Source organism: Pristiophorus japonicus, chromosome 1 (genome assembly GCF_044704955.1).
Source record: "Pristiophorus japonicus isolate sPriJap1 chromosome 1, sPriJap1.hap1, whole genome shotgun sequence".
Lineage (NCBI taxonomy): Eukaryota > Metazoa > Chordata > Chondrichthyes > Pristiophoridae > Pristiophorus > Pristiophorus japonicus.
In genome coordinates, this window is record NC_091977.1 from 121,757,852 (window position 1) to 121,785,386 (window position 27,535).

At 41.4% G+C, this 27,535-nt stretch overlaps 2 protein-coding genes across 7 annotated transcripts in view; both read left to right on the forward strand.

Annotated features, from left to right (window-relative positions):
* Positions 1-5,663, forward strand: part of LOC139265645 (nicotinamide riboside kinase 1-like) — a 97,995-nt gene extending 92,332 nt beyond the window's left edge. For all 3 annotated transcript variants that reach the window (XM_070882823.1, XM_070882851.1, XM_070882832.1), the window contains one exon: positions 1,514-5,663. In XM_070882823.1, coding sequence (XP_070738924.1) covers positions 1,514-1,559 — 46 coding nt within the window. In that variant the 3' untranslated portion in view covers positions 1,560-5,663. The remainder of the gene's footprint in view (positions 1-1,513) is intronic.
* Positions 5,664-12,783: 7,120 nt separating this feature from the next.
* The window catches only part of carnmt1 (carnosine N-methyltransferase 1), a 56,362-nt gene continuing 41,610 nt past the window's right edge, over positions 12,784-27,535 (forward strand). For all 4 annotated transcript variants that reach the window (XM_070862468.1, XM_070862471.1, XM_070862478.1 and 1 more), the window contains exons 1-4: positions 12,784-13,083; positions 21,243-21,447; positions 24,819-24,982; positions 27,247-27,387. In XM_070862468.1, coding sequence (XP_070718569.1) covers positions 12,944-13,083; positions 21,243-21,447; positions 24,819-24,982; positions 27,247-27,387 — 650 coding nt within the window. In that variant the 5' untranslated portion in view covers positions 12,784-12,943. The remainder of the gene's footprint in view (positions 13,084-21,242; positions 21,448-24,818; positions 24,983-27,246; positions 27,388-27,535) is intronic.

The following is a 27,535-nucleotide window of genomic DNA, read 5'->3' on the forward strand; positions in this document are numbered from 1 at the left end:
CCGATCTAGCCTGATGCACTCAAGCAGAGTGTCAAAGAAGACCGTCCAGAAATCTGAAAGAAAGTAATTTTTTTGTTTATTTACCTCGGCCACCTTGTCTTTAATCATTGCCACCTCGTCTTTAGTCAAACGCCCGGCCTCCCAATGGACGCCTCCTGCAACTGCCCAGGTGTTTTCGCCCAGTGATGCTGCAGGGGGTGGAGCCCAAGTTTGGGACTGGAGTGTTACCGGGGCGATGCGAATGGTGATGACGTCACTATCTCTGGGCGAAGGAGATTGTGGCGCAACGCCGCACAGCCACCGCAAACCTCCTGCTGGCGAGAGTCGATGTTATCGTTGCGCCCGGTTGGAATCCGGTTAGCGCCCTGTTTCGCCTCCCTGGAGGCGATAATGGGAAGCGCTAAGGAGGCCAATCGTAGGCCCAAATGTCCAGCACAGGCACAGTGGACTGAATGATTCTATCTTTATCAATACTTGTACTCTTTTTGTTTTAAAAAGCGACCTCCTCTTCCACACAAATGAAATTGGGAAGGACTCAAGTAGTGTGTTTTCATCATACTTATGGTTTAAAAAAAATTGTTGCCTGCACACACCACTTTCAGGCTGGATGCTCCTACCAACATTGTCTGCCAATGGTATTCACTATTTCACTATTAATAAGTCTCATTACCACGAATTAAATGTTTACATCTACTTAACTAGCTTGCCACTAGCAGTATTCTATACTACAGGCCGGGACTGTGCCGATTTCCGGGCCGGGCTGGCGCATGCTGCTCCCTCCAATGGCCCTGGCCTACTGACAGCCTGCCAGCCATTGGAGGGAGCAGCGTGCGGTGGCCCGGCCCGAAAATCGGCGCGGTCCCGGTCTGCAATACCATCAGCAGGCCGGGGCCATTGGAGGGAGCAGCGTGTGGTAGCACACCACTGCAGGGAGTAGCGCATGCTACTGCAGGAGGGCAACGGCTACGAAGCCAGGTCGCTGATTGCAGTGCGAGCAGGCACAGCAGGAGGGGCGAAGGAGCGGCAAGAGTCTGTCAAGGGAAGTGACCGGAGCCCAAGAGAGGCGTGAATCTGGGGCCCAGAAGAGGTGAGGGTCCAGGGGCAGCACGGGCCAGCCCACACTGATATGTGTGTGCGCCCTTTCTGTGCAAAAGAGCTTGTCTCCAGTTAGTTTTGGGTAATCCTTGCCACTGGACCAAGACCTAACTCTGTCAAGCCCGTGTGGTGGCTGGGGTGCAACGGCCACCACACGTTAAAAAAATCCAAGCACAGGCGTCTTCCACCCTTCAATACGTAGTCCGGGATCTGAAATATTAGGTCCTTCATTGAACTCATCCCTTTTTGGTGTGGAAGCAAGTCATCCTTGCTTCGAGGGACTGCCTATGATGATGATGATGATGATTATTATTATCTACACTACATAACAGAAAGTTACTGTTTTGTGAATGTAAAATCAACCTTGCGTTCATTGAGTGAATCATAATAATTGGCTCTAATTGTTGTCTCTTTATAGACAGTTGCTGACCTACACTGTAACAACAGGATATTGGAAAATTTAAGATTCAACTGGACAAATGACTTTCAACAACGAGCTACCTGTGACTGAAGAAGGTTTGGTGAAAATCCATAGACTCCATTGGAATGTGCATATCCGAAGCTTTGAAAAAATCAATACGTTAAAAATCTTGCATATGCACATTTCCTGTCCCGAATACCTCATTTTCTGTTGTCACAACTTTTGAATAATGCTTTGTTTCATTACTTTATGTCAACAGTAATCATGGAAGTTCCTTATTTACCTATATAAATAATGGTTATCATGATATTTCTTAGACTTCCTCCAGAAAATGGTATGTAGCAGTTCCTCTGTTCATCTCTGAGCCAATTACCTTTTAATGACCACAGGTTTGAATGTGCTGTCTCCTTCCTAAACCTATGCCTACGAATTTCATGTAAGTTCACCAGTTAAACAACATTTCTGTGCTTTTTCTTCCCACATAATTTTTCAAATTTCTGACAATTTTTATTTGAATTTCTGATTTTTCGCCTACATTTTTTATACTCTGTAGACTTCTAGCACTGACTCCATAAGAACATAAGAAATAGGAGCAGGTGTTGGCCATACAGCCCCTTGAGCCTGCTCCGCCATTTAATACGATCATGGCTGATCTGATCATGGACTCAGGTCCACTTCTCTGCCATTCCCCATAACCCCTTAATCCCTTATCGGTTAAGAAGCTGTCTATCTCTGTCTTAAATTTATTCAATGTTCCAGTTTCCACAGCTCTCTGAGGCAGCGAATTCCACAGAATTACAACCCTCTGAGAGAAGAAATTCTTCCTCATCTCAGTTTTAAATGGGCGGCCCCTTATTCTAAGATTATGACTCCTAGTTCTAGTCTCCTCTATTAGTGGAAACTGATGGGACTGAAGGCCGATAAATCCAAAACAAGTATATCCTTTCATAAATATGGAAACCAAAACTATACACAGTATTCCAGGTGTGGCCTCATCAATAATCTGTATAACTGTAGCAAGACTTCCCTGCTTTTATACTCCATCCCCTTTGCAATAAAGGCCAAGATTCCATTGGCCTTCCTGATTACTTGCTATACCTGCATACTAACCTTTTGTGTTTCATGCACAAGTACCCCCAGGTCCTGCTGTACCGCAGCACTTTGCAATTTTTCGCCATCTAAATAATAACTTGCTCTTTGATTTTTTTCTGCCAAAGTGCATGACCTCACATTTTCCATTATACTCCATCTGCCAAATTTTTGCCCACTCACTTAGTCTATGTCCTTTTGCAGATTTTTTTGTGTCCTCCTCACACATTGCTTTTCCTTCCATCTTTGTTTCATCAGCAAACTTGGTTACGTTACATTCGGTCCCTTCTTCCAAGTCGTTAATATGTATTGTAAATAGCTGGGGTCCCAGCACTGATCCCTGCGGCACCCCACTAGTTACTGACTGACAACTCGAGAATGAACCATTTATCCCGACTCTCTGTTTTCTGTTAGTTAGCCAATCCTCTATCCATGCTAATATATTACCCCCAACCCCGTGAACTTTTATCTTGTGCAGTAACCTTTTATGTGGCACCTTGTCAAATGCCTTCTGGAAGTCCAAATACAGCACATCCATTGGTTCCCCTTTATCCACCCTGTTCGTTATATCCTTCAAGAATTCCAGAAAATTTGTCAAACATGACTTCCCCTTCATATTCCATGCTGACTCTGCCTGACCGAATTATGCTTTTCCAAATATCCTGCTACTGCTTCTTTAATAATGGACTCCAACATTTTCTCAATCACAGATGTTAGACCAACTGGTCTATAGTTTCCTGCTTTTTGTCTGCCTCCTTTTTTAAATAGGGACGTTATATTTGCAATTTTCCAATCTGCTGGGACCTCCACAGAATCCAGGGAATTTTGATAAATTACAACCAATGCATGTACTATCCTTGCCGCTATGTCTCTTAAGACCCTAGGATGCAAGCCATCAGGTTCAGGGGATTTATCTGCCTTTAGACCCATTATCTTACTGAGTACCACCTCCTCAGTGATTGTGATTGTGTTAAGTTCTTACACCGGCCCCCCTCCCCGGCCCCTGACCCCCCCCCTGCCCCCCCCCCTCCCCCCCCATAGCTTCTTGACTATCCACTCTTGGGATATTGTTTGTATCCTTTACCGTAAAGACTGATACAAAATATTTGTTCGGAGTTTCTGTCATCTCCATGTTCCCATTACTAATTCCCTGGTCTCGTCGTCTAAGGGACCAACATTTACTTTAGCCACTCTTCCTTTTTATATATCTATAGAAACTCTTGCTATCTGTTTTTATATTTCATGCAGCGAAGGTTCACCAGACTGATTCCCGGGATGGCAGGACTGACATATGAGGAGAGATTGGATCGACTGGGCCTGTATTCACTGGAGTTTAGAAGGCTGAGAGGTGATCTCATAGAAACATAGAAAATTCTGACAGGACTGGACAGGTTAGATGCAGGAAGAATGTTCCCGATGTTGGGGGAGTCCAGAATCAGGGGACACAGTCTAAGGTTAAGGGGTAAGCCATTTAGGACTGAGATGAGGAGAAACTTCTTCACTTAACCTGTGGAATTCTCTACCACAGAGAGTTGTTGATGCCAGTTCATTGGATATATTCAAGAGGGAGTTAGATATGGCCCTTACTTTTAAATGGATCAAGGGGTATGGAGGGAAAGCAGGAAATGGGTACTGAGGTGAATGATCAGCCATGATCTTATTGAATGGTGGTGCAGGCTCAAAGGGCCGAATGGCCTACTCCTGCACCTATTTTCTATGTTTCTTTGCTAGTTACTTTCATAGTCTATCTTCCCTTTCTTAGACATTTTTTGCTGGCTTTTAAAAGCTTCCCAATCTTCTGACCTCCCACTCCATGCTCCAATCCTGCTCCTGTCTGTTCAAATTTTCCAAGTGCCACACTCAATTCCTTGCCTCCCCAATGGCACACCATGGCCCTGTTACTGACCCACTATAAAATGTTCTGGCTGCATTATCAGATGTCCCACCAGGCAAAGGGCTATTTCCATTAAAGCCTATGTCTTGTTTTCCAGACCCATCCCTCTTTTTAAAAAAAATAATATTTTCCTTCTTCGGGCAGCAGTAATGCTATGAGTCTTAATACCATCCTTCTTAATTGTCGTGTCATACTGCTTTACTGCAACCACAAATAAATTCCCCCATCGTTCGAATAAATTTAGTGTCTGTCATAAATTCTAAAACAGTGTTTGGCACTTTTATCACCTCCCTAGTCTTGCTATGAGATTTTTTGCCAGCTCCACTCACTTTGCCCCATACACAGCCCAAGTATTGATTTCCCAGCCCTGCTTCCTGTCCTTCTCGTACCCCACGTTCAAACTTGACAACCACGGTTCTTATTCTTACCGTGCTGCAGCCACATCACATCCTCAACTAATCAATTTCCAGCCTTACTATATGTTGTTTTTCTTCCTGCTGCATCAGATCCCTATATTTTAGGCCTATCCAATTCCCAGTCTGTATCTTTTTTCATTCTGACTACAAAAGGCCCTACCACTCGGGCCTATTCCAATCCCAAGTTCATTTTTCCCCCTTATCCATTAGATCTGCTACCCCAGCACCATCACAAACGGCCTCTTGCTCCCATCCCAGTCCCACTCTCAGATTTTCTTCTCACATTCCATTTGGCCGAACACCACAGCATTATCCCATGTCACTCAACATATATTCTTACTCCTCTTCTGTCCTTATGATCCAACTCCAATCTAGTATTTTATTCCAATATTGCACATTCTGCCCCATCTGGATACCCAGCCCAGTCCTCAGTCATAGACCCTTAAAACTCAAAGCTATACATCGCCAAGCCAAATCCACAATCTATAATATATATTTCCATGTAATACACACTTGCTGTGCCAACATTTCTAATCATACTTTGTTTATAACACTGCTATTGCTATAAAAACAGTCAACGCTTGACACAATAGAAAAAATAATAATATAAACTGCGTCCACATTGGACAGTAAGTTGGAGTAATGTCTAATTGAAATGTAAAAGTTTTGATATTGTCCTATCAAATTCAATATAACTACCTTGTAATTATTATTCAATAAGTATAATGTCAGGTTCTTTTCTATATCAAAAAGGTCATTTTTTAAATTAATATTGATCAGTTAAATTATGTTTAGTTGTAATAGCTATAAATCATAAATTGTGATAACTACATTAAGAAAGAATAAAGAATGAACTTGCATTTAAATAACACCATATCATATCCTCAGTTTGTCTCCTGTGCCTCAGATTCAGTTCATTATTTTTGAATTACAGTTACTGTTGTTATGTAGGCAGATATGGCAACTAGTTCGCAAACAGCAGGTTTACACAAGCACCAAATGTAATAAATGATCTGTGTGTTGGTTGAGGGATAAATGTCAGCCAGAACAGCTCCCTACTCTTCAAATAATGACACAAGATCTTTTAAGTTCACCTGAACATACAGTTGGAGCCTTGGTTTAATATCCCATCTGAAAGACTACTTCCAACAATGCCGCACTCTCTCGGTACTGCATTGACGTGCTCATCCTCGAGTTACTGCACTAAGTTTCCCCTACCATTCACAAAATGCCTGCAAGAAGCATCAGTATGGATATAATCCTTGAGTTACGTACAAAACGTCCAGCCAATTATCGCCCCATCAGCCGACTCAATTATCAGCAAATTGATGGAAGGCGTCGTCAACAGTGCTATGAAGCGGTACTTACTCACCAATAACCTGCTCACCAATGCTCAGTTTGGATTCCGCCAGGACCACTTGGCTCCAGACCTTATTAGAGCCTTAGTGCAAACATGGACAAAAGAGTTGAATTTGAGAGGAGAGGTGAGGATAACTGCCCTTAACATCAAGGCAGCATTTGACCAAGTGTGGCATCAAGGAGCCTTAGTAAAATTGAAGTCAATGGGAATCGGGGGAAAATTCTCCACTGGCTGGAATCATACCTAGCATAAATGAAGATGCTTGTAGTTGTTAAGAGGTGAATCATCTCAGCCCCAGGACATCGCTGCAGGAGTTCCTCAGGGCAGTGTCCTAAGCCCAACCATCTTCAGCTGCTTCATCAATGACCTTCCCTCCATCATAAGGTCAGAAGTGGGGATGTTCACTGATGATTGCACAGTGTTCAGTTCCATTTGCAACTCCTCAGATAAGGAAGTAGTCCGTGCCCGCAATCAGCAAGACCTGGACAACATTCAGACTGGGACTGATATGTGGCGTGAATGTTACTTGTCACCTAAGTGCCATGCATGACCATCTCTAATAAGAGAGAATCTAACCACCTCACCTTGACATTCAACGGGATTGCCAACACTAGCTCACCGCCCATTCACAATCAACAGATAGAAAATCTGAGGAGTCTTTGTTGTCATTAAAAAGTACATTAACAGTTTGAAGTTCAGTGAGCAATGCTGTACCAGCCTCTATAACGCAGAGTCTTTACAATTGTACAATGGATACTGAGACAGCCTGATTGCTAAATCCATCCAGAACTAACTCTATGCATTTAGTGGGCTGTAACTTTAAGGATATTATTTAATCAAGAGTTTACCTCTCATGCTGTGAATTCATTCCTAATCAGGATCAAAAGGTGCAATATTTCATTTTAAACTTTAAAATTTATTTAGCTTTAAATGTTGTACACAATACATTTAGGGCACAGGAGAAAGCCTACCCATCTCCCTTTGATATTCAACGGCACCATCATCGTTAAATTCACAACCATCAACATCTTGGGGATCACTATTGACCAGCAGCTTAACTGGACCAGCCATATCATCACCATGGCAACAAGAGCATGGCAGAGATTTGCTTTGAGTGGCCCATCTCCTGACTCCTCAAAGCCATTCCACCATCTTCAAGACTCAAATCAGGAGTGTGATGGAAAACTAACCATTCACCTGTATGGATGCAGCTGCAACAATGCACAAGAAACTTGACACCATCCAGAATAGAGCAGTTTACTTGATTGGTGTCCTTACCATTGGTGATATGGGCCACACCGCCACTGCAGTGGTTTAGGCAGGACAGGGGGTGGAAATACAGCCAGGGAGGGAGGTTTCAGTTTCCATCAAGACCATAATGTCAATGCAATATTCCACAATATGGTCATGAATGGCAAGGGCCTCAATCGCAAGTGAACAGGTATTCTGGAAGGAGATGCAGAGAGAGGGAGTGATTGTTGATCCAGTGGCTGAATCCAAAAGGTCAGCAGTGGTTGGGAAGGGGGGGCGGGATGGAAAGAACGTTGGCAAGATTAATCCCCAGCTGGCACTTTGCTCTCGCTTGCTTCACCTCTACAAGGACCGAGTACTCCATCTGGGACGGAGAGAAGAAACCATAGATAGTACGGAACCAGTAGAGACACGTTTTCACCAGGAGAAGCAGCGAGTAAGCCAACGAATCGGTGAGCATCATCCCTGCCCACGCATCTTTAAGATCACAGCCACTGTGTGAGGAAGTGTCGTGTGTTCTCCCAACCAAGCCTTAGGAGGGTTTTAGTGGGAGGGTTTTGCTGCGAGGACCATTGGGGTATGCCCAGCCGGTTGGTACAGATTCGGTGGTACACTGTGGATCCAAGCAGAGGGTTTAGACGTTGGGTAGTTCGCAGTTTAGACACGCCAGGGTATTGGATTGTACTACATCGTCACTGTGTTTACTGTGTTGTTTTGCTGTGTTGAGGTAGCTTTAATAAAGCATTGACGGTTGAGACCAAGGTAGTTGTCATTCATCTGTTCAGTAATCACTCCCAGGTCTAGAACTATTGTAACGTGGAGGTGCATCGAAACTACCTAAAGGAAACCACTTACAGCACTTCTGCCCCCATTATGACCGACTTCCGGTCTTGTCGAAAAAAAACAACAAAGACCTGAATATCAATCAGGAGGCGACCTCTTGCCTTGCAGCGGTAAAACAGGTAAGAAATCGTAGGTGCGCCAGGTTTCTGGCATGCCTGAATTTCGGCCCCAGGACCTCTTGATAAGAGAAAGAAAAAGGCAACAACTTATACTTGGCTGCATTAAATTTAATCTGCTACTCAAATTTTGTTTAGCTCATTCTGTCATTTCTGGGCTGGCCTCTTTAATTTTACGGACCCTCCTAATTTGGTATAATCTGCAAATTTGACCAATCTGAATCTAAGTAAGTGATGTGTAATAGAAACAATAGTGGTTCCAACACTGAGCCCTGAGACAACTGACTCAGTACTTCCTCCCTACCCTGACATTATTCCTGTAACCAGTACCTGTTGTTTTTTATTCTTCAGCCAATTTCTTATCCATATTCAAATTGTCAGAATCCTCAGGACTTTGAGTTTAATTAGTAATCATAGAATCATAGAAAATTACGACACAGGAGACCATTTCGGCCCATCGTGTCCGTGTCGGTCGAAAAAGAGCTACCCAACCTAATCCTACCTTCCAGCACTAGGTCCGTATCCCTGTAGGTCACAGCTCTTTAAGTGCACATCCAAGTATTTTTTAAATGTGATGAGGGTTTCTGCCTCTACCACCCTTTCAGACAGTGAGTTCCAGACCCCCATCACCCTCTGGGTGAATTATTTTCCCTCATCTCCCCTCTAAACCTTCAACCAACTACTTTAAATCTATGCCCCCCTGGTTATTGACTCCTCTGCTAAAGGAAATTGTCCTTCCTATCCACTCTATCTAGGCTCTTCATAATTTTAGACACCTCAATTAAATCTCCACTCAGCCTCCCCTGTTCCAAGGAGATCAACCCCAGCCTGTCCAATCTTTCCTCATAGCTAAACTTTTCCAGTCCTGGCAACAGCCTCGTAAATCTCCTCTGCACCCTTTCTAGTGCAATCACATCCTTCCTGTAATGTGGTGACCAGAACTGCATGCAGTACTCAAGCTGTGGCCTAACTAGTGGAGAAAGATGGAGAAAGATTGCAAAGTGCTGCAGTACAGTGGGACCTGGGGGTACTTGTGCATGAAACACAAAAGGTTACTATGCAGATACAGCAAGTGATCAGGAAGGCCAATGGAATCTTGGCCTTTATTGCAAAGGGGATGGAGTTTAAAAGCAGGGAAGTCTTGCTACAGTTGTACAGGGTATTGGTGAGGTGACACCTGAAATACTGCGTGCAGTTTTGGTTTCCATATTTACGAAAGGATATAGTTGCTTGGAGGCAGTTCAGAGAAGGTTCACTAGGTTGATTCCGGAGATGAGAGGGTTAACCTATGAGGAAAGGTTGAGTAGGTTGGGCCTCTACTCATTGGAATTCAGAAGAATGAGAGGTGATCTTATCGAAACGTATAAGATTATGAGGGGGCTTGACAAGGTGGATGCAGAGAGAATGTTTCCGCTGATAAGGGAGACTAGAACTAGGGGGCATAATCTTAGAATAAGGGGCCGCCCATTTAAAACTGAGATGAGGAGAAATGTATTTTCTCAGAGGGTTGTAAATCTGGAATTCGCTGCCTCAGAGAGCTGTGGAAGCTGGGATATTGAATAAATTTAAGACAGAAATAGACAGTTTCTTAACCGATAAGGGGTTATGGGGAGCGGGCAGGAAAGTGGACCTGAGTCCATGATCGGATCAGCCATGATCATATTAAATGGCAGATCAGGCTCGAGGGGCTGTATGGCCTACTCCTGCTCCTATTTCTTATGTTCTTATGTAGTGTTGTATACAGTTCTAGCATAACTTCCCTGCTCTTATAATCTAAGCCTTGGCTAATAAAGGAAAACATTCCGTATGACTTTTTAACTACCTCATTGACCTGTCCTGCTACCTTTAAGGATCTGTGGACATGCACTCCAAGGTCCCTCTGTTCCTCCACACCTCTCAATATCCTCCCATTTATTGTGTATTCCCTTGCCTTGTTGCATGGAACTTCATCAAAAGCTTTTGGAATTGTAGGCACATAACGTTGGAGGGGACCTGTGAGAAACCACCAGCCGCAGGTTGGGGCCATAAAAGAAACGGAGGTGCGGCGGCCCGGGAGCAGCATGGAGGCCACTTCAGGGAGCAGCGCGAGTTGGTGCAGGAGGGCGATGACTTGGAGAAGGGCGACTGGATTGGACATCACCAAAATCAAGGTTGCTGATTGGAACGTGGGCAGCTACAGCAGGAAAGGCGGCAAGCAGCAGAAGAGCGGCGAGGTTGGGGTGAAGGAGCAGCAAGAGATTGTAGAGCGACGTGATCGGGGCCCAGTAGAGGCGAGAGTTCGGGGCCCAGAAGAGGCGAAGGCCCAGGGGCAGCACAGGCCAGCCCACACTGTGATATGTGTGTGTACTCGGTCCGTGCAGCAGAGCTGGTCTCCAGTCATCTTGGTTAATCCTTGCCACTGGAAGAAGACCTAGTTCTGTCAAGTCCGTGTGGTGGCTGGTGTGCAACGGCCACCACACGTTAAAAAAATCCACGCACTGGCATCTTCCACCCTTCAAGATGTAGTTCGGGACCTGGAATGTCAGGTCCTTCATGGAAACTCATCCCTTTCTAATGTTGAAGCAAGTCATCCTATGTTTCTATATGAGGGACCGCCTAAGAAGAAGGGTTTACCACAGTCCACTTAGTTTGTCACTTCAAAGAAATCAAGGAGATTAGTCAGGCTGCATATTTGTGTTGATTGGTTTACCAGGTTGCTGCAGTTGATAATCCTCAAGTGATCTCCTGATTCTGTTATTTTACATGGAATTTAAGTATTTTTATGAGCAAAACAAGACATTGTAAATATATGGGATGTGTTTATTCTTAATAGAAACATAGAAAATAGGTGCAGGAGTAGGCCATTCGGCCCTTCTAGCCTGCACCGCCATTCAATGAGTTCATGGCTGAACATGCAACTTCAGTACCCCATTCCTGCTTTCTCACCATACCCCTTGATCCCCCTAGTAGTAAGGACTTCATCTAACTCCTTTTTGAATATATTTAGTGAATTGGCCTCAACAACTTTCTGTGGTAGAGAATTCCACAGGTTCACCACCCTCTGGGTGAAGATGTTTCTCTTCATCTCGGTCCTAAATGGCTTACCCTTTATCCTTAGACTGTGACCCCTGGTTCTGGACTTCCCCAACATTGGGAACATTTTTCCTGCATCTAACCTGTCTGAACCCATCAGAATTTTAAACGTTTCTATGAGGTCCCCTCTCATTCTTCTGAACTCCAATGAATACAAGCCCAGTTGATCCAGTCTTTCTTGATAGGTCAGTCCCACCATCCCGGGAATCAGTCTGGTGAAACTTCGCTGCATTCCCTCAATAGCAAGAATGTCCTTTCTCAAGTTAGGAGACCACAACTGTACACAATACTCCAGGTGTGGCCTCACCAAGGCCCTGTACAACTGTAGCAACACCTCCCTGCCCCTGTACTCAAATCCCATCGCTATGAAGGCCAACATGCCATTTGCTTTCTTAACCGCCTGCTATACCTGCATGCCACCCTTCAATGACTGATGTACCATGACACCCAGGTCTCGTTGCACCTCCCCTTTTCCTAATCTGTCACCATTCAGATAATATTCTGTCTCTCTGTTTTTACCACCAAAGTGGATAACCTCACATTTATCCACATTATACTTCATCTGCCATGCATTTGCCCACTCACCTAACCTATCCAAGTCACTCTGCAGCCTCATAGCATCCTCCTCGCAGCTCACACTGCCACCCAACTTAGTGTCATCCGCAAATTTGGAGATACTACATTTAATCCCCTCGTCTAAATCATTAATGTACAATGTAAACAGCTGGGGCCCCAGCACAGAACCTTGCGGTAGGTACCCCACTAGTCACTGCCTGCCATTCTGAAAAGTACCCATTTACTCCTACTCTTTGCCTCCTGTCTGACAATCCCCCAATCCCATGTGCTTTAACTTTGCACATTAATCTCTTCTGTGGGACCTTGTCAAAAGCCTTCTGAAAGTCCAAATATACCACATCAACTGGTTCTCAGTTTTAAACCAAAATGTGAGCGTCTTGGCAGGTATATCCTTCTGGCTGTGTCCTGACTTACTGCTTACCTCGGGGAAGTTATTCGGAGCTGGAGTGGTCCATCCTCCGGGCCGCCAGATGTCGCTGTCTCGCAGTTGCCCAGGGCCAGCTCGGTCCATGCTCCGAGCCGCCAGGTGTCGCTGTCCCGCAGTTGCCCAGGGCCAGCTCGGTCCATGCTCCGGGCCGCCAGGTGTCGCTGTCCTGCAGTTGCCCAGGGCCAGCTCGGTCCATGCTCCGAGCCGTCAGGTGTCGCTGTCCCGCAGTTGCCCAGGGCCAGCTCGGTCCATGCTCCGAGCCGTCAGGTGTCGCTGTGCAGGGCGGGCTGTGGCTGTTGCCGCCGCTCCGTCTCCTCGGTGCGATTGCGAGGCGAGGAAAGGGTTTCTCTGGTGGCGGGTTTGCCGAGCAGAGAGAGAAAAAGATGGAGAACGAGGGGAACCACAACTGTTCCGAGGAGGAGGAGGAGGAGGAGGAGAAAAAGGAAGAGGGAAAGGAGGAGGAGGAGGAGCGGCTGGAGAAAGAACACTTCTGGAAAATCATTAATGCTTTTAGATATTATAGGTAAAACTGTCAATAAAGCAGAAAGAGAGAGAGTGCAGCACAGGCCTGAGCTCCATGAGGCTGTCAGAGGGCTGACTGACACCGGCACGGATACAAACCTGGGCCTACAGACGTACATTTACATTTACACTGAGCTTGTTTATAGTTACCTGTATGTCTCTTCACAGCTTTTTAATCTGTTGACTTGTCTTTCTGATGTATTGCCGTTTCCAGGGGGCTTAAAGAGCGGGGAGTATTTTCAAAAAATGATGACCGACAATCGAGGCAAACGGTCCCTAGATTTAAATGTAATCTTCCAATGGCCTACTCTTGTTCCAACCCCCCACATCTCGAAATGTGGAACACATTTTTAAAAATCTACTGATCTTTTTACTCATAATAGAAGCACCCTTTTGGCGGGGCGGGGAGAAAGAAGAGGATTGAAAAGTTTTAGATTCATGAGCAGTTGACAGAGGAAAGGAGGAGTACCTTTGAAGTTCTTTATGCCCTATACAGCTATGTTGCTGTGTGTGTTAGCTGCTTCTGTAAAACAGTTCAGGAGATTAGTTTAGTAGTCAATATTACCAGCAGTGATTGTCCCTATCTAGTCATTTTTATTATTATTAAACTTTTTTTTGCCTGGACAGTTCCTTTTTAAAAAAAAAAACAATACCATAGTTAGTGTCAGTCCTCCACATTCAGTCTAAACTAGGAGATCCATCTTGGAACTCTGTATATTCAGAACATCTTGTTTTTATAACTGAATTTGGTTTAAAAAAAAATAAAGTATATAATTTCCACTTGTTTGTTTGGTTTTTTTTCAATGCATTTTTCAGGATTCACTTTTATTTCACTTTCTATGCTTTGTGGAGGATACACAGGGTAGCTATCGTATATTCAAACTAATTAACACAGCACTGAATGATGGCTTCCAGTCTGTTATCATTGATACCGAGTGTGTATTATTCATATATCACAAATTTGTGACTTTATTGAAACACTTTTCAAATCAAAATTGTTACAAAATTAGGGCACTTTAATTTTGCATCTGTTGTGCATGGACATGTTATTTTCTACATTGTGACATGAATGTAGCCAGCAGAGGCTGTCTGAAACTGAGTGCACCTTGTCTGCTGTAAGTAATGGAAATAAGTAAAGGGAAGCAGATATAGATACAGTTTAATTTTGAATGTCCCCAATAAGTCAGTAAAATACTAGGTTTAGTGAATTTGCTGTTCTGTTGTGCCCACTCCATTTCCACTGATGCACTTAAACAGTGTAGAGCACCAGCTGTAATCATTATAGAATACAGTGAGCTATAGCCTGTTCAAAGAGAAACTGTTGGAAATGCTTAATCCATAAATTGGAGGGGTTAGCTCTTCACAATGCATCCCTATAATTGTGCCTCTCACTTCTTCAGGAATGTCTTGGTGTTCAGTTTAGATTGTGGAGGCAGTGGCAGCTAAAATGACAGGGAAAATGTAACATTGATCACAATCTGAAATCAAGACATGAAATTCTGTACATGTGATAATTGCCAGCGAGTAGCATTAAGGTGGCTACCAATGAGGAACAAGACAGTAATTCATTAGAACAATTCTGATGCGTCAGCAGAATGCTGAATTGAATTATGCTTAAACAAGCTGCCAGCCATAAATTTAAATTATGGGACAGGTGTTTTGAGGACTATAGCTACAGTGTTAGGTGGAAAGGTAGGTCTCGATCAATATTCTCAGTTGAACATTGAGATCACTGAAAGGTTTTGGTTTTCTTTGTCACTTGTAATACTTTTTCCCTCTGTCTGAATGAAAAATATGCTATGCAATATGCCATTTGATAATAAACATACAAATTGTTCCTGTGACAATGCAATAGCTCACTCTGATGTCTAAGTTGTAGCTCAGGCTTTCAGGAACTAAGATTTTGTGTGGAATTGTGAACTAAGCACCAGATTTTTATATTATTTTGTTATATAATTATTCAAAGTGGTGAAAGTTGATGCTGAAATTACAAAATTTAAAATAGCAGACTACATACAATCTAAAAATCTAAACTGTGGTTTAGCTCTTGCATGATCTTGTAATTCAGCAAAGTCCTGTGAAATGTTATGTTTTTTGCATTGCTTGATTTATTTTTAAAAATCCTTTGTCTTTTTAATTTTAAATGTCCCAAACCATTAGTTTCAAGTTTCAGTCTTCTGTTTTTCAAACAGTGATGAATTTTGCCAACGATTTAGAAATAGATTTTATCTGGGCTAGTTGTGGAATCATTTCTGAAATTTCAGGAGTTACTAAATTATGACTGGGTGTGTGCTGCGGGAGTTTAACGCTACTGAGGGGTTCACATAATATCAAAGACTCCCAACAACAAAACTTGAGTGCTTTGTTAACATCACCTGCATTCCAATATCGCATAACTACAGTTTAGCCATCTATTTTATAAAGTGCACATTAAAATAAATGATTAAAATAAAATTATAGGTTCTTCCATTGTGTCTTCCATTCCATATTTTTCCATTGTGTCTCTTCTACAGCATGTGACAGGATAATAATGAACATTGTGATGAAAACCCTTGCAATGCTGCAGCATTACATGCCAGTAAGACACTATTGCACGGCAATTATTAGCAATGCAACACCAGCATATTTCTTATCCTGTACATTTTTTGAGTGCCTTTTACACCTTGCTGTAAAGGACTGCACATGGGAACATTTCAAATAATTGCATCAGCTAAAATGCATACCTAGTCCAGCTAAACACTAGTACTGCAGCTTATGCTAATGGTCAGTTTTACAGCTCAATAAAGTGGTGTATACACTTGTTTTAATTTATTCACAACTACCTCAGATATATTTACATTTCCACTTCATTTGAGGGCAGAAAAATGTTGAATTTTTTTTTAGTGGATAAAGCTGTTTTCAAAGCTATCTCCCATTGCTTCAATTGATTCAGGCATCTTGCTATTATGGTGCCACCAATGTATCCTCGGTAAATCTGAGAAATGTGTGTCAGACTACATCTGAACTGTTTGGGAACCATTCTGCCTTTGTGTCAGCAAATATACTAACATTTAAATGGCAAAAATACAAGGAGTATTGATGAATTGCCAATGGTTCAGAATTTTCATTGTAGTGTATGCCATTTATAATGCAAATCTATCTTATTAACACAGCTCATGTGATCGCTGTTCTCACAATCTGCTTTGTTGCTTGAGTTACATGATTTGTCTATGTTTTGTTATTATACACCATTACCTTTCAATATTCCAATATGGTTTAACAGTGGAATACAAATTTTATCTCAAGTTAGCAACAACTCAGAATTGATGAGAGTTTTACATTTATTTTTTTTTTAAGAGGGTTTGAACATTTAGTGTGAATGGCAGTTAAGCTATTTGTGGTATTATGGGAAGGCTGACCAATAGGATTTGTTTTACTAATTTACAGTGTATCAATATTTATGTGGCAACTCTCTTAAAGGTACTTTATTTGCTGTTTTTGAAGTGGAACTGTGTTGGATATCTTCTACAAATTAATAGATGATGTGATTACATTCCAGATTTAAGCAGGCTCATTATTGATTAGGGTTGTTTGTGTATTGTAAATGTTTTGTGGCAATGTTGAAGTATAATTTCATCTGGATATTTCAGGCTGCTATTTTGGTCCTCCCTCATATAGAAACATTCTCAGCAGACAGGTTGAGGTGTTAAACTTTTATTTCCCGCAAAGTTTAACTGGCAAAGCATTATTTTTGATATAACAATGTGTGTTAAGCTAAACCTATATAAAACAGTGGGTCGGCCCCAGCTGGAATATTGTGTCCAATTCTGGGCACCACACTTTAGGAAGGACATGAAGGCTTTGGAGAGGGTACAGAGAGATTTACTAGAATGGTTCCAGGGATGAGGGATTACAGTTATGTGAATAGATTGGAGAAGCTTGGGTTGTTCTCCTTAGAACAGAGAAGGCTAAGAGGAGATTTGATAGAGGTATTTAAAATTATGAAGGGTTTAGATAGAGTAAATAAAGAGAAAAACAAATGCAAAACACTGCAGATGCTGGAAATCTGAAATAAAAACTGAAAATTCTAAAAATACTCAGCAGGTCAGGCAGCATCTGTGGAGAGAGAAACAGCGTTAATGTTTCAGGTTGATGACATTTCGATACCTCGTGTATCACAATGGCCCAGAATTTGCGGTCAGCAGTGAAGCAAAGGCATTCGCTGGTGGCCTCGAAGTAAGCTCACAAATATCTTGCGATCTCTCTTGAGAAGTTTGGGTTTTCCAATGCGAGGTTGAAATCAACATAATTTAGTGGGAATCCCACAGCTGCTGTGACATCATTAGCCAATCAATATGCAGAATTCTCATACACGGAACAAGGAAGTGAGTAAGCTCCGAAAATTCTAAAAATGTTAGAGCAAAACAAATATTGGGGCTCTCACATGGGGAAAAGGCAAACCTGAAATAAAGATGAACAAACAGTTTCTTAATTTAATTTTTTTATTAAAATTGATAAATTTGACTGCACAAAATTAAAATTAGTTTTTCAGGGCCATAACCTGCAATCAATATGTTATTAAAACCCCAGTTATATCTAATCCCTTTGGGTCTAACTTTTAGTGGGGAATGTAAAAAACGGTATTACTACAGTGGAGCCAAAGTTTTTGTCAGTTTCCCTGATGTGGAGGAGCAGTGAATGACCGACCGCAACTTCACGATTTCCGCATTAGGCTGTGCATGTGCTAAATCCTGAAGTTGCGGTCAGTTTCAAAGGCAAAATGACCGCAAATTCCGGGCCAATATATACTCTCCATCCCACTCGAAACCAGGTTATTTCCTGGGAGAGGTGACAAACCATATTTAAAAAAAATAACCCCAAGCCAATTTGGAGGGGGAAAAAATGGGAAATTCCTTTCCGATCCATCTAGGCAATTGAAATTAGTCCAGGAAATTGCACTGCCCCCTAATTCCCTCCAGTACCTACATTTTGTAAGAGCTGATCTCTGCCACAGCCAGAAACAAACCCATCTCTCGAATATATTCAGCAAATCAGCCTCCACTGCATGAGACGGCAGCCTGTTCCAGAGGTCCAGTATTCTCTGGGAAAAGAACCACCTCCTGACATATAACCTAGATCTGGCCTTACACAGCTTAACATTGTTACCCCAGTTCTTCCCTAACCTTTTTAATTGGAACAAACTGTCAACTGGGACACAATCTATTCCCTTCATCTTCTAAACCTCAATCAGAGCTCTCCACAGTCTCTGTTTCTTTAAAGTGTAGAGTCCCAACTTTTTTTTAGCCTATCTCTATAACGAAGATGCTTTAAACTGGGAATTAGTCTCGTGGCCCTCCTCTTCACTCTTTCTAAAGTCTCAATATCACCACCATGTGAGGAGACCAAAACTGGGCACAGTATTCTAGGTGAGGCCTGACCATGGTCTTTTACAAAGACAAAATAATATGCCTCGTCCTCTACTCAATTATCCTATGGATACACCCCAACACCCTATTTGCTTTTGCTATCGCTTCATGGCATTACTCTTCATTAGAGATGTATGCACTAGAATGCCCAAATCTTTTTCTATCTCCACTGTTAATGCTTTGAATATTGAGCATTTGCCCTGCCCACATGCATAACCCTGCACTTATCCAGGTTATACATCATTTTCCAGTCATGGGCCCAAGCTCCCAACACATTAAGATCTGCCTGAAGCAGACGAGATCAACTACAGTCCTAACACTCGCACAGATCTGAGTATCATTTTCAGATTGTACCCCCAACTCCCACATCCAGATCATTAATAAAAATAGTAAAGAGCAATGGTCCCACACCGATCCCTGGGGGACACCACCGGTGACTGGTCTCCAAACATCCAAATCCATCGATAACTACTTTTTGCCTACATCCTGCCAGACAGTTCTCAATCCAGTTCAATATATTACCAGAGATTTTGATCTTGTAGAGAAGTCTCTTGTGTGGTACCTTATCAAAGCTTTTTTGAAGTCTGAGTAGACAATGTTTCCTGGGCTTCCCTCATCCTCCAACTTAGTAACTTCTTCAAAAATACAATTAGATTGTCCCTCTATCCAAGTATTCATACATTGCATCCCTAGTGATTCCTTCAAGCATCTTACCTATAACAACAACTTGTATTTATATAGCGCCTTTAACGTAGTAAAACGTCCTAAGACGCTTTCCAGGAGTGTTAGAAGACAAAAAAATAAATTTGACACTGAGCCACACGGGAAGAAATTACGGCACATGATCAAAAGAGTGTTGGGGTGGGGGTGGTTGTGAGGATGATGGAGATTACAGAGATGGGGATGGGTGAGGTCATGGAGGGATTTGTAAACAAGAATTAGAATTTTAAAATTGAGGCATTGCTTAACCGGGAGCCAATGTAGGCCAGCGAGCATTGGGGTGATGGGTGAACGGGACTTGGTGCAAGTTAGGACACGGGCTGCCGAGTTTTGGATGACCTCAGGTTTACGTAGGGTAGAATGTGGCAGGCCAACCAGGAGTGTGTTGTGGGAAATGTGGCAGCCAATTTGTGTACAGCAAGATCCAGCAAACAGCAATGTGATAATGACCAGATTATTTGTTTTAGTGATGCTAGCTGAGAGAACTTCCCTGCTCTTCGTCAAAATCGGGCCATGGGATATTCTCCGTCCATCTGAGAGGACCGACAGGGATTCAGTTTAACGTTTCATCTGAAAGACAATACCTCCAACCGTGCAGCACTCCCATAGTACTGCATTGGAGTGTCAGCCTAGATTTTCTGCTCACGTGTCGAGTGGAGCTTGAACGCACAACTTTCTGAATCAAAGGCGAGAGTGCTACCATTGAGCCACAGTTCACACAGTACCCAGTAACACAATGGCCCAATTGGAAGCTCGATAATTTGCTTCACACTTTGCTGGTTCTGTGACTTCAAATTTAGATAAAGACTTCATATGTGTCAATAGGTTTGAAAATTCTCAGGATTGTGGTATTTAATTATCTTGTGGTCAACATTTAAAGCATCATTGGTATTGAAAGCAAAGGACAAGCTTCTAGCCTGTTTTTCTTGTGTGGAATAGTTGGCCTTTGATGTATAGATTTACATCCTTTTAACATAATAGTAGTTCTAAAGTCAAATTTGTTTACAGTTTTGGCTTATTTGGAGGCTTTAGATAAGTGGTTTCATATGCTTCTCTCTTTTCTTGCTTGCTCCCTTCTATTCTATAAGTGCTGTGCATTATTCAACATTTGAAGCGCACTGGCACTGCATTGGTGTTCTCCATAAGATTTACAAATATGGTACATCAGTCGGCATTACACATTTCACAACACTATGACATGATTCAGAAAGTATTACCATGCCAGTTATTTCAAAATAAGTCACGGAGAAATGCAGAGGACACTAGGACTGAGGGAAAGCTTGTCTTCATAATGAGCATTGGTAATTGGATCTCTCTTGACTCTGATTTAAACGTGTACATAATGTGTATAAATCTCTGTTGGGAGGGCAATGGAAGAAGGGAAACTGGAGGAGTAAAAGAATTCACAAGTTTTTAAAGAGGAACTCAGTGGGGAAGCACTTGCAATGTAAAGTATTCTCTCCTTGTACACTGCAGGAGATTTTAAATAATACATGCTATTAAATGTATGAAGGAATGTTACTTTCAATATTTACTGGCACATCTTGAGCACCTGACATTTGAGCTAAGTGAAGGACCTTGCCACTACTTGGATTCTGTCAGCCGTAGGCTTGTTAGTTTAGAATTTGTCATGGACCTGGATGCTGTTGTGAAGTGTCCAGTCATTAAAAGACGATCTGCTTTAAGCATCTTGTCTAATTTCTCTGGTCACTTTTCAGGCAAAGTATTTACAATTATTTTGGTATAATAGTATTTTTAAAAATTAGTAGAATTTTTTAAGGATATTATGCAAATTTGTATTGGTAATTTCATAATTATGTTTTGGTTAAGATAGTCGACATCAATATAAATGTAATGTGATTATTTTAAATATTTATAAAATCTGCATTTACATGATGGGCTGCACCACTTTTGGTTGGTACAAGTTATAGGCTATAAGATGAAAATTTGTAGGTTCAGTAGTTATGCTTGTGAAAATGTGTTGCATTGTTCACAATTTTCCCTGCTCATTTTCCAATGCAACTTCACTTTCCAGGATATATGCTCATGAGAGGGTAACTCGATCTGAAAAGCAATTCCTATCCCTTCCAGCAGCTCATCGGAAGCTGCTTCCCAATTTCCTTCCACACGTGAACAAATTAAGGGAGTGTATTGAACATAACTACGAGATCCTGAAAGCAATTATTAACAACTGCAATCATATGTTTGAAAATAAGGAATATGGAGTCATAGATATGGAGGTAAGTGAAGGACAAACTACATTATTTTGAAACTCAGCTACTGTGTTGGCTCAAAAGCAACTTGGGGCTGCAGGGATTTTTGTAATTCACCCCAAGTATCTGGTATCCTGTGTATATCTGAGTAAATTATCTATCATTTGGTACTGCATTTAAGATTAGCTTTGACCTAATGAATGCAATATATTAGGATATTTTCCCCTACTTGATTAGGATAATTGTATAATACTAAAATGGAAATATCTGTCCTTCACAGTTTTGTTAAATAAAGAGCAGTGGATACCTGGGAGTGCATGCAAGACCGAGACCTCAAGTAAAATATTTTATTGATGACTTCTGAACCCTAAAATAAGATTATAGTCTTAGTCAAATGCCATGTGGACAGTATTTCTTATTTTTAAAGCATTAATGGTTGTGATATAATGGACCAGAATTTGTGGTGGGTAATAACGGCAAGCTAACAGAGTTCATAAGAACATAAAAAAGAGGAGCAGGAGTAGGCCACTTCGTCCCTCAAACCTGCTCCGCCATTCAGTAAGATCATGGCTGATCTGATCATGGACTCAGCTCCGCTTCCCTGCCCACTCCCCTTTATTCCCTTATCGTTCAAAAATCTGTCTATCTCCGCCTTAAATATATTCAATGACCCAGCCTCCACAGCTTTCTGGGGCAAAGAATTCCACAGATTTACAACCCTCAGAGAATAAATTCTCGCCGTTATTACCCCTTTGAAACTGACTGCAATTTCAAGATGTATCGCATGCGCATCTAAACGTGGAAATCCTGAAGTTGCGGTTAGTCATTCACTGCTCCAACACTGGCTGCACTGTGGGCACTTTGCCCCCCCCCCGCCCACCTGAGCCAGCAATCCGTGTAATCAGTGAAACTGATGAGAACTTGGGCTTTTCTGTGGTAAATTAAAAGTTAGACCCTTTTGGATTAGATGTAACTGGGGTTTTAATAGCATATTGACTGCTAACAAATGTTATAGCCCTGAAAAACAAATTTTAATTTTGTGGAATGTCAAATTTCTCCATAATAATTGCAATTTTTAAGAAACTTTTTAAAAAAATTATTAATTTTTGTTTTTAAAGTTTGTTCATGGTATTTCAGGTTCTACCTTATCCCCACGTAAAAGATCCAATCTTTGTTTCACTCTCGCTAACATTTTTTTTTAAGTCTGGATAAAAGCAACTTTTCATTTCCTGGTTCCCTGTCTGGGAATTACGCAATGTGATTGGCTGCTTAGACAGCTTGTTGACGTCACAGCAGATCGCACTAGGGAATTCCCACTATGGAACTTCTCACTACAGAAATCACGAGATCTCTGTGGAAAGCTTTCTTTGGAAAATGCCTTTGCTTCGCCACTGACCACAAATTCCAGGTCAATCGCTTTAATGAATCATGATTCAGAATGGGAATAGTGTAGTATTGAGCCTAAAAATTGTAATTACAAGGCTCTGCTGAGTTAGATGATTTCAGCCAGCACAGCATTCAGAATGCTGCAATTGACCTTGATGCCCCTGGGTGGAAAGGTGAAAAATTAGCCAGAGTTTCCACTTCTGATTGCTATCTTGTGACTCCTGCTGGAACTTGGGTGGACAGTAGGTGAGGACTACTAACACTCACTGGATGCTTCTAGATGAAATGCATAATGGTTAGTTGAAATGTAGACCTCCAATATACCACAACAAATTCAGATGGATACCATCTTCCACCCACTCCCCCACCCTGCAACAATATAAAATGTCCATATTGCATACTATATAATTCAAATGGTCTAATGAGCAGGAAATCGATGGTGTTTTGTGTTGCGGACTTGGATCTGTTGGGAACTGGTTTGGGATTGCTCAGTCATTCTACTTGGGGCCCAAGTGAGACCTCGCTTTTTTGAGGAGATGACGCATATGGTGGTTGGGGCAATGGCAGTGGATGTTGTGTACGTGGACATTCAGAAAGCCTTTAACAAGGTATCACTCAGGTGACTATTGGAGAAAATTAAAGGGTATGGAATTCGGGGGAGGGTATCAAATTGGATTAAAAATTGGTTAGGAAGGAGGAAACAGAGAGTGGGAGTTAGGGGCAATTTCCCAAAGTGTTTGGAAGTGAATAATGGTGTCCCACAGGATTCTATTTTGGAACCACTTCTGTTCACTGTGTGCATATATTTTGAATGGGGGACCGCTGGGTGATGTGGAAGACCAGAGGGACTTGGGGGTTCAAGTTCACAAGACCTTAAAAGCAGCACCTCAAGTGGATAAAACCATTAAAAAATGCTAGTGGAATAATGGGTTTTATGGCAAGAGGGATGGAATAGCAAGGTTGAGGTGTAATGGTGAATTTATATAAAACCTTAGTAAGACCACAGTTGGAGTACTGTGTGGAGTTTTGGGCTACACAGAGAAAGGATGCTGAGACAATAGAAGAGGGTACATGCAAATTCACTCGGAAGCTGACTGATATGAGGAAACACAAAAAGACTAGAAAATTGGGGCATTTTCCTTAGAACAGAGGAGATGAATGAGTAATTCATAGAGATGTTTAAAATTATGAAGGGATGAGACAGAGTAGATAGAAACAGACTTTCCAGTGGTTGAGTGCTCTAGAACAAGGGGACAGGTATAAAATTAAATGTAGGAGATTTGGGATCAGGAGCAGGAGATTCTCATGTTAATAATGTCCACTTGGACTGCCATTACCCCTGGAACTATACCCTAGCAAAACAAATCTGCCTTTAGTCAGAAGATTGTGGATTTATTCCTCCTACAGTATATAATCTAGGCTGCCACTTCAGTGCAGTACTGCGGGAGTGCTGCATTATTGGAGATGCTGTCTTTTGGAAGAAATAGTCAACAAATGTCCCATCTGCCATTTCAGGTAAATGTAAAAGATCTCATGGCATCATTTAAAGAAAAGAAAAATGAGTTCCCTTGATGTCCTGGCCCAACATTTATCCCCTAACCAACACCACCAAAAACATTAACTATTTTTGCATAGAGGGTTGTGAGGCTATAGAATGCACTGCTGGAGTTAATGATTGAAGCAAAGACCATACCAACATTTAAGAATAGGTTCATTAGGTAGCTGAAAGATAGCAGAATGAGATCTGGATACAGGGCAGGCATATGGAATTAGAGCTATACTCTCATGTGGAAGATGCACACCAACATGGACCAATTGGGCTGAATGGCCCACTTTTGTGTTGTAACTTTTATGCAAGTCTATGTAATTGACACAATGAGCTGGAAAATACAAAAATTTGGGAGAAAGAAATCTAAAAATCTTAGACCAGATTTTTCTTAATGGGTCAATTTTTCCCTGGGGTTTTCTCCCAGTTGGTAATAAATAATTATTTTTGGTTATAACACAAACAGACTGACGGACGATTAAAACCAGCATCCACCTTTGACATGGATAAACTGAAGTCCACCATTAAGCAGTTTGTAAGAGATTGGAGTGACGATGGCAAGGCTGAACGGGATGCTTGTTATCGGCCAATTATTGAAGAAATAATAAAACATTTCCCTGAGGATGAATGGTACTGTATTGGTTCCATAAAATTATATGTTTAGAACCTTGAATGAGAGACTAATAAAATAATTTTATGCATCTATTAATCTTTTTCATCCTAGCACCTTTTTCAAGATAAGGTTTAGCAGATTAGATTCAATGCATGACCTGTGGTTTGTGCTGAGTTTGCTGATCTTAGCTGTGGCAGCAGTGAGGCACTGTAGTTGGTCTCTGTCCCTGGTTTGAAGGGGGGGAAAAAACAGTCAGAGTTCTTGGTCACTATCTAGTGATCTCTGCTGTAAAGTAAATGCATGTAGAGATTGGTTGATGAGGATAGGATTTGGGTCAGCATGGCTGAATAGCTCTCAAAGATGTGTTGCCAGTACTTCACGCAGAACACATGGCCACTTGGTGAGGCACTACCAGGCTGCTGATTGCCTGTGGAACTATACCTCAGCAAGAATCATCATCTTCAGGAGAGCAGGGTAGAAAATTGAAACATAAACCGTCCAAAATACATATCAGCATAACACATGCTTGCAATGATAAAAGAGCCAGACAAAGTGAACCCTGCAAGAATTTTTTTTCTCCTTGTCTGGAAATAATAAAAGCAGAATATGTGATTGAATTACTGAAAAACAGCTTGTGAATGTCAGTACTAACTCCCCGTGTAACTGGCCATTATTAGAGTGCAATACAGTCATAGGCAGTTAAAAATTGCTTAAAAGATTACATTTGATAGAACTTTACTCAATGTACATTCTTCCATAATAGCTTTAATGTTATTTTATATTTAATAAAGATTTGATTACAACTAGTAAAGCATACTTGTATTTATATAATTAATATTGCTATCATAGTAATTATGTGAACACATCAGATAAAATATATAATTACTAATAAAAAAAAGTGATTCTTGCCAACAGAAACATGGATAAGTTAATTCAGTTTGATTCAGATAAATTACATATATAATATATTGCAAAACAGCTAGTAATGATATAGGAATGCTGGGCTCCTGCTGGAGCCAAATATACAGTCATCTTTGGAACAAAAATTTGTAATGATTGTCGAGTCAAAAACACAGGCATTCAAAATGCAGATGGAAGCTAGACTTGGGTGAGTTGAGAACTATAGAGGGCTTAGCTTTGAAGAGCTGAGTAGCAGTTTTTTGACTTTGATGTTTTCTTTCTTAATTATGTGTCTCAAATATAGTTCTGAAAAGTCACTGTACTTGAACAATTTCTTTCTTTTAGTTTGTGTGTAATCTCTCTTTCATGTTTACTCCTCTAAGAAGCTCTCCATCCTCAGGCCACATATTTTCTGTGGCTAAAAGAGCTGGGCAACCTGCTGTCAGGCTATTCCTAATGTCATATTTGTCCTGCTGCTAACAACATGAGAACTCTCATGGGAGGCTCCCTGTCTAATGTGTTTTACTCTGCATGGAGAATGTTGGCCTCTGTTCTGTGCCTCTCTTGTGTCATACATCTGAGATGAGTGCCTCAGACTGAAGAATGGGAGTTAGGAACCTGCATTCTCTATTCCATGGTGCCATGTGTGGGTACCACATAGCTCCACCTAGAGGAACAGTATTAACAAAATTTGACTCAGCATTTCTACAGGAACTGATGCACCATAAATAGCAGCTGACTTTCAGTTGTGATTTTCAATTTCCATGCTTCTGATTAAAACACTTAGTATAATTGAGGAAACTACCACTCCCGTATATATAATTGTGTATATACTGCAGTTACTGACCAAAAACAAAATCATTGATCTACATCAAAAATAAAAGGTCCTCCAACAGTTTGAAGACTAAAAATTAACCTTCCTTTTACATATGTGTAGTCAGAAATAGCTTCTTGGGCATTGAACAAAGTTCCCACTGCTGCTGATGGCACACTGCTGTTAATTGTAAGTCACTTTGGTAGAGTTGTACATAAGATGGAACATTGAGGTTATTGCATGAACAGAAATTGGTGTTTAGTCCGTTCTAAACAGTAAAATCTGCATGGTAACTAAGTAGTTTTATGAACTTGTTTGTTAGCTGCATACACAAAAAACTATTGGAGTAGAAATTTTCAAACAAGAAATGGATGAACATACATTTGAAAACAAGGATCTCCGTATTGTTAATTTGCGATTATGTTAAAGATGCGGTGAGATAGAAACCTGACTGTGATCCTTACAAATCATTTGCTATATCCTATGATACTCAATAACTGTTTAATTGCTCAGCTGAGTCCTTGCATATGAAATTAATTGTTAAATTATATTGCTCTCTCAATACAGCAATCCTGCTGACATGAACGTACTTGTACCAGGAGCAGGACTTGGAAGACTAGCCTGGGAGATAGCTAGACTGGGTTATAGCTGCCAGGGTAATGAGTGGAGTCTATACATGCTCTTCTGTTCACATTTTGTACTCAACAGGTAGAGTATGATTTTAGAATTTGAACCACATTTGTTATACAGTGTGTGGTTTTAAAATATTAATCTAATTTGAAATTATTAAAGCAATATATATTTTTTTGGAAACAAACACTGAAAATGCTGGAAAAAAACAGCACGTCAAGTAGAA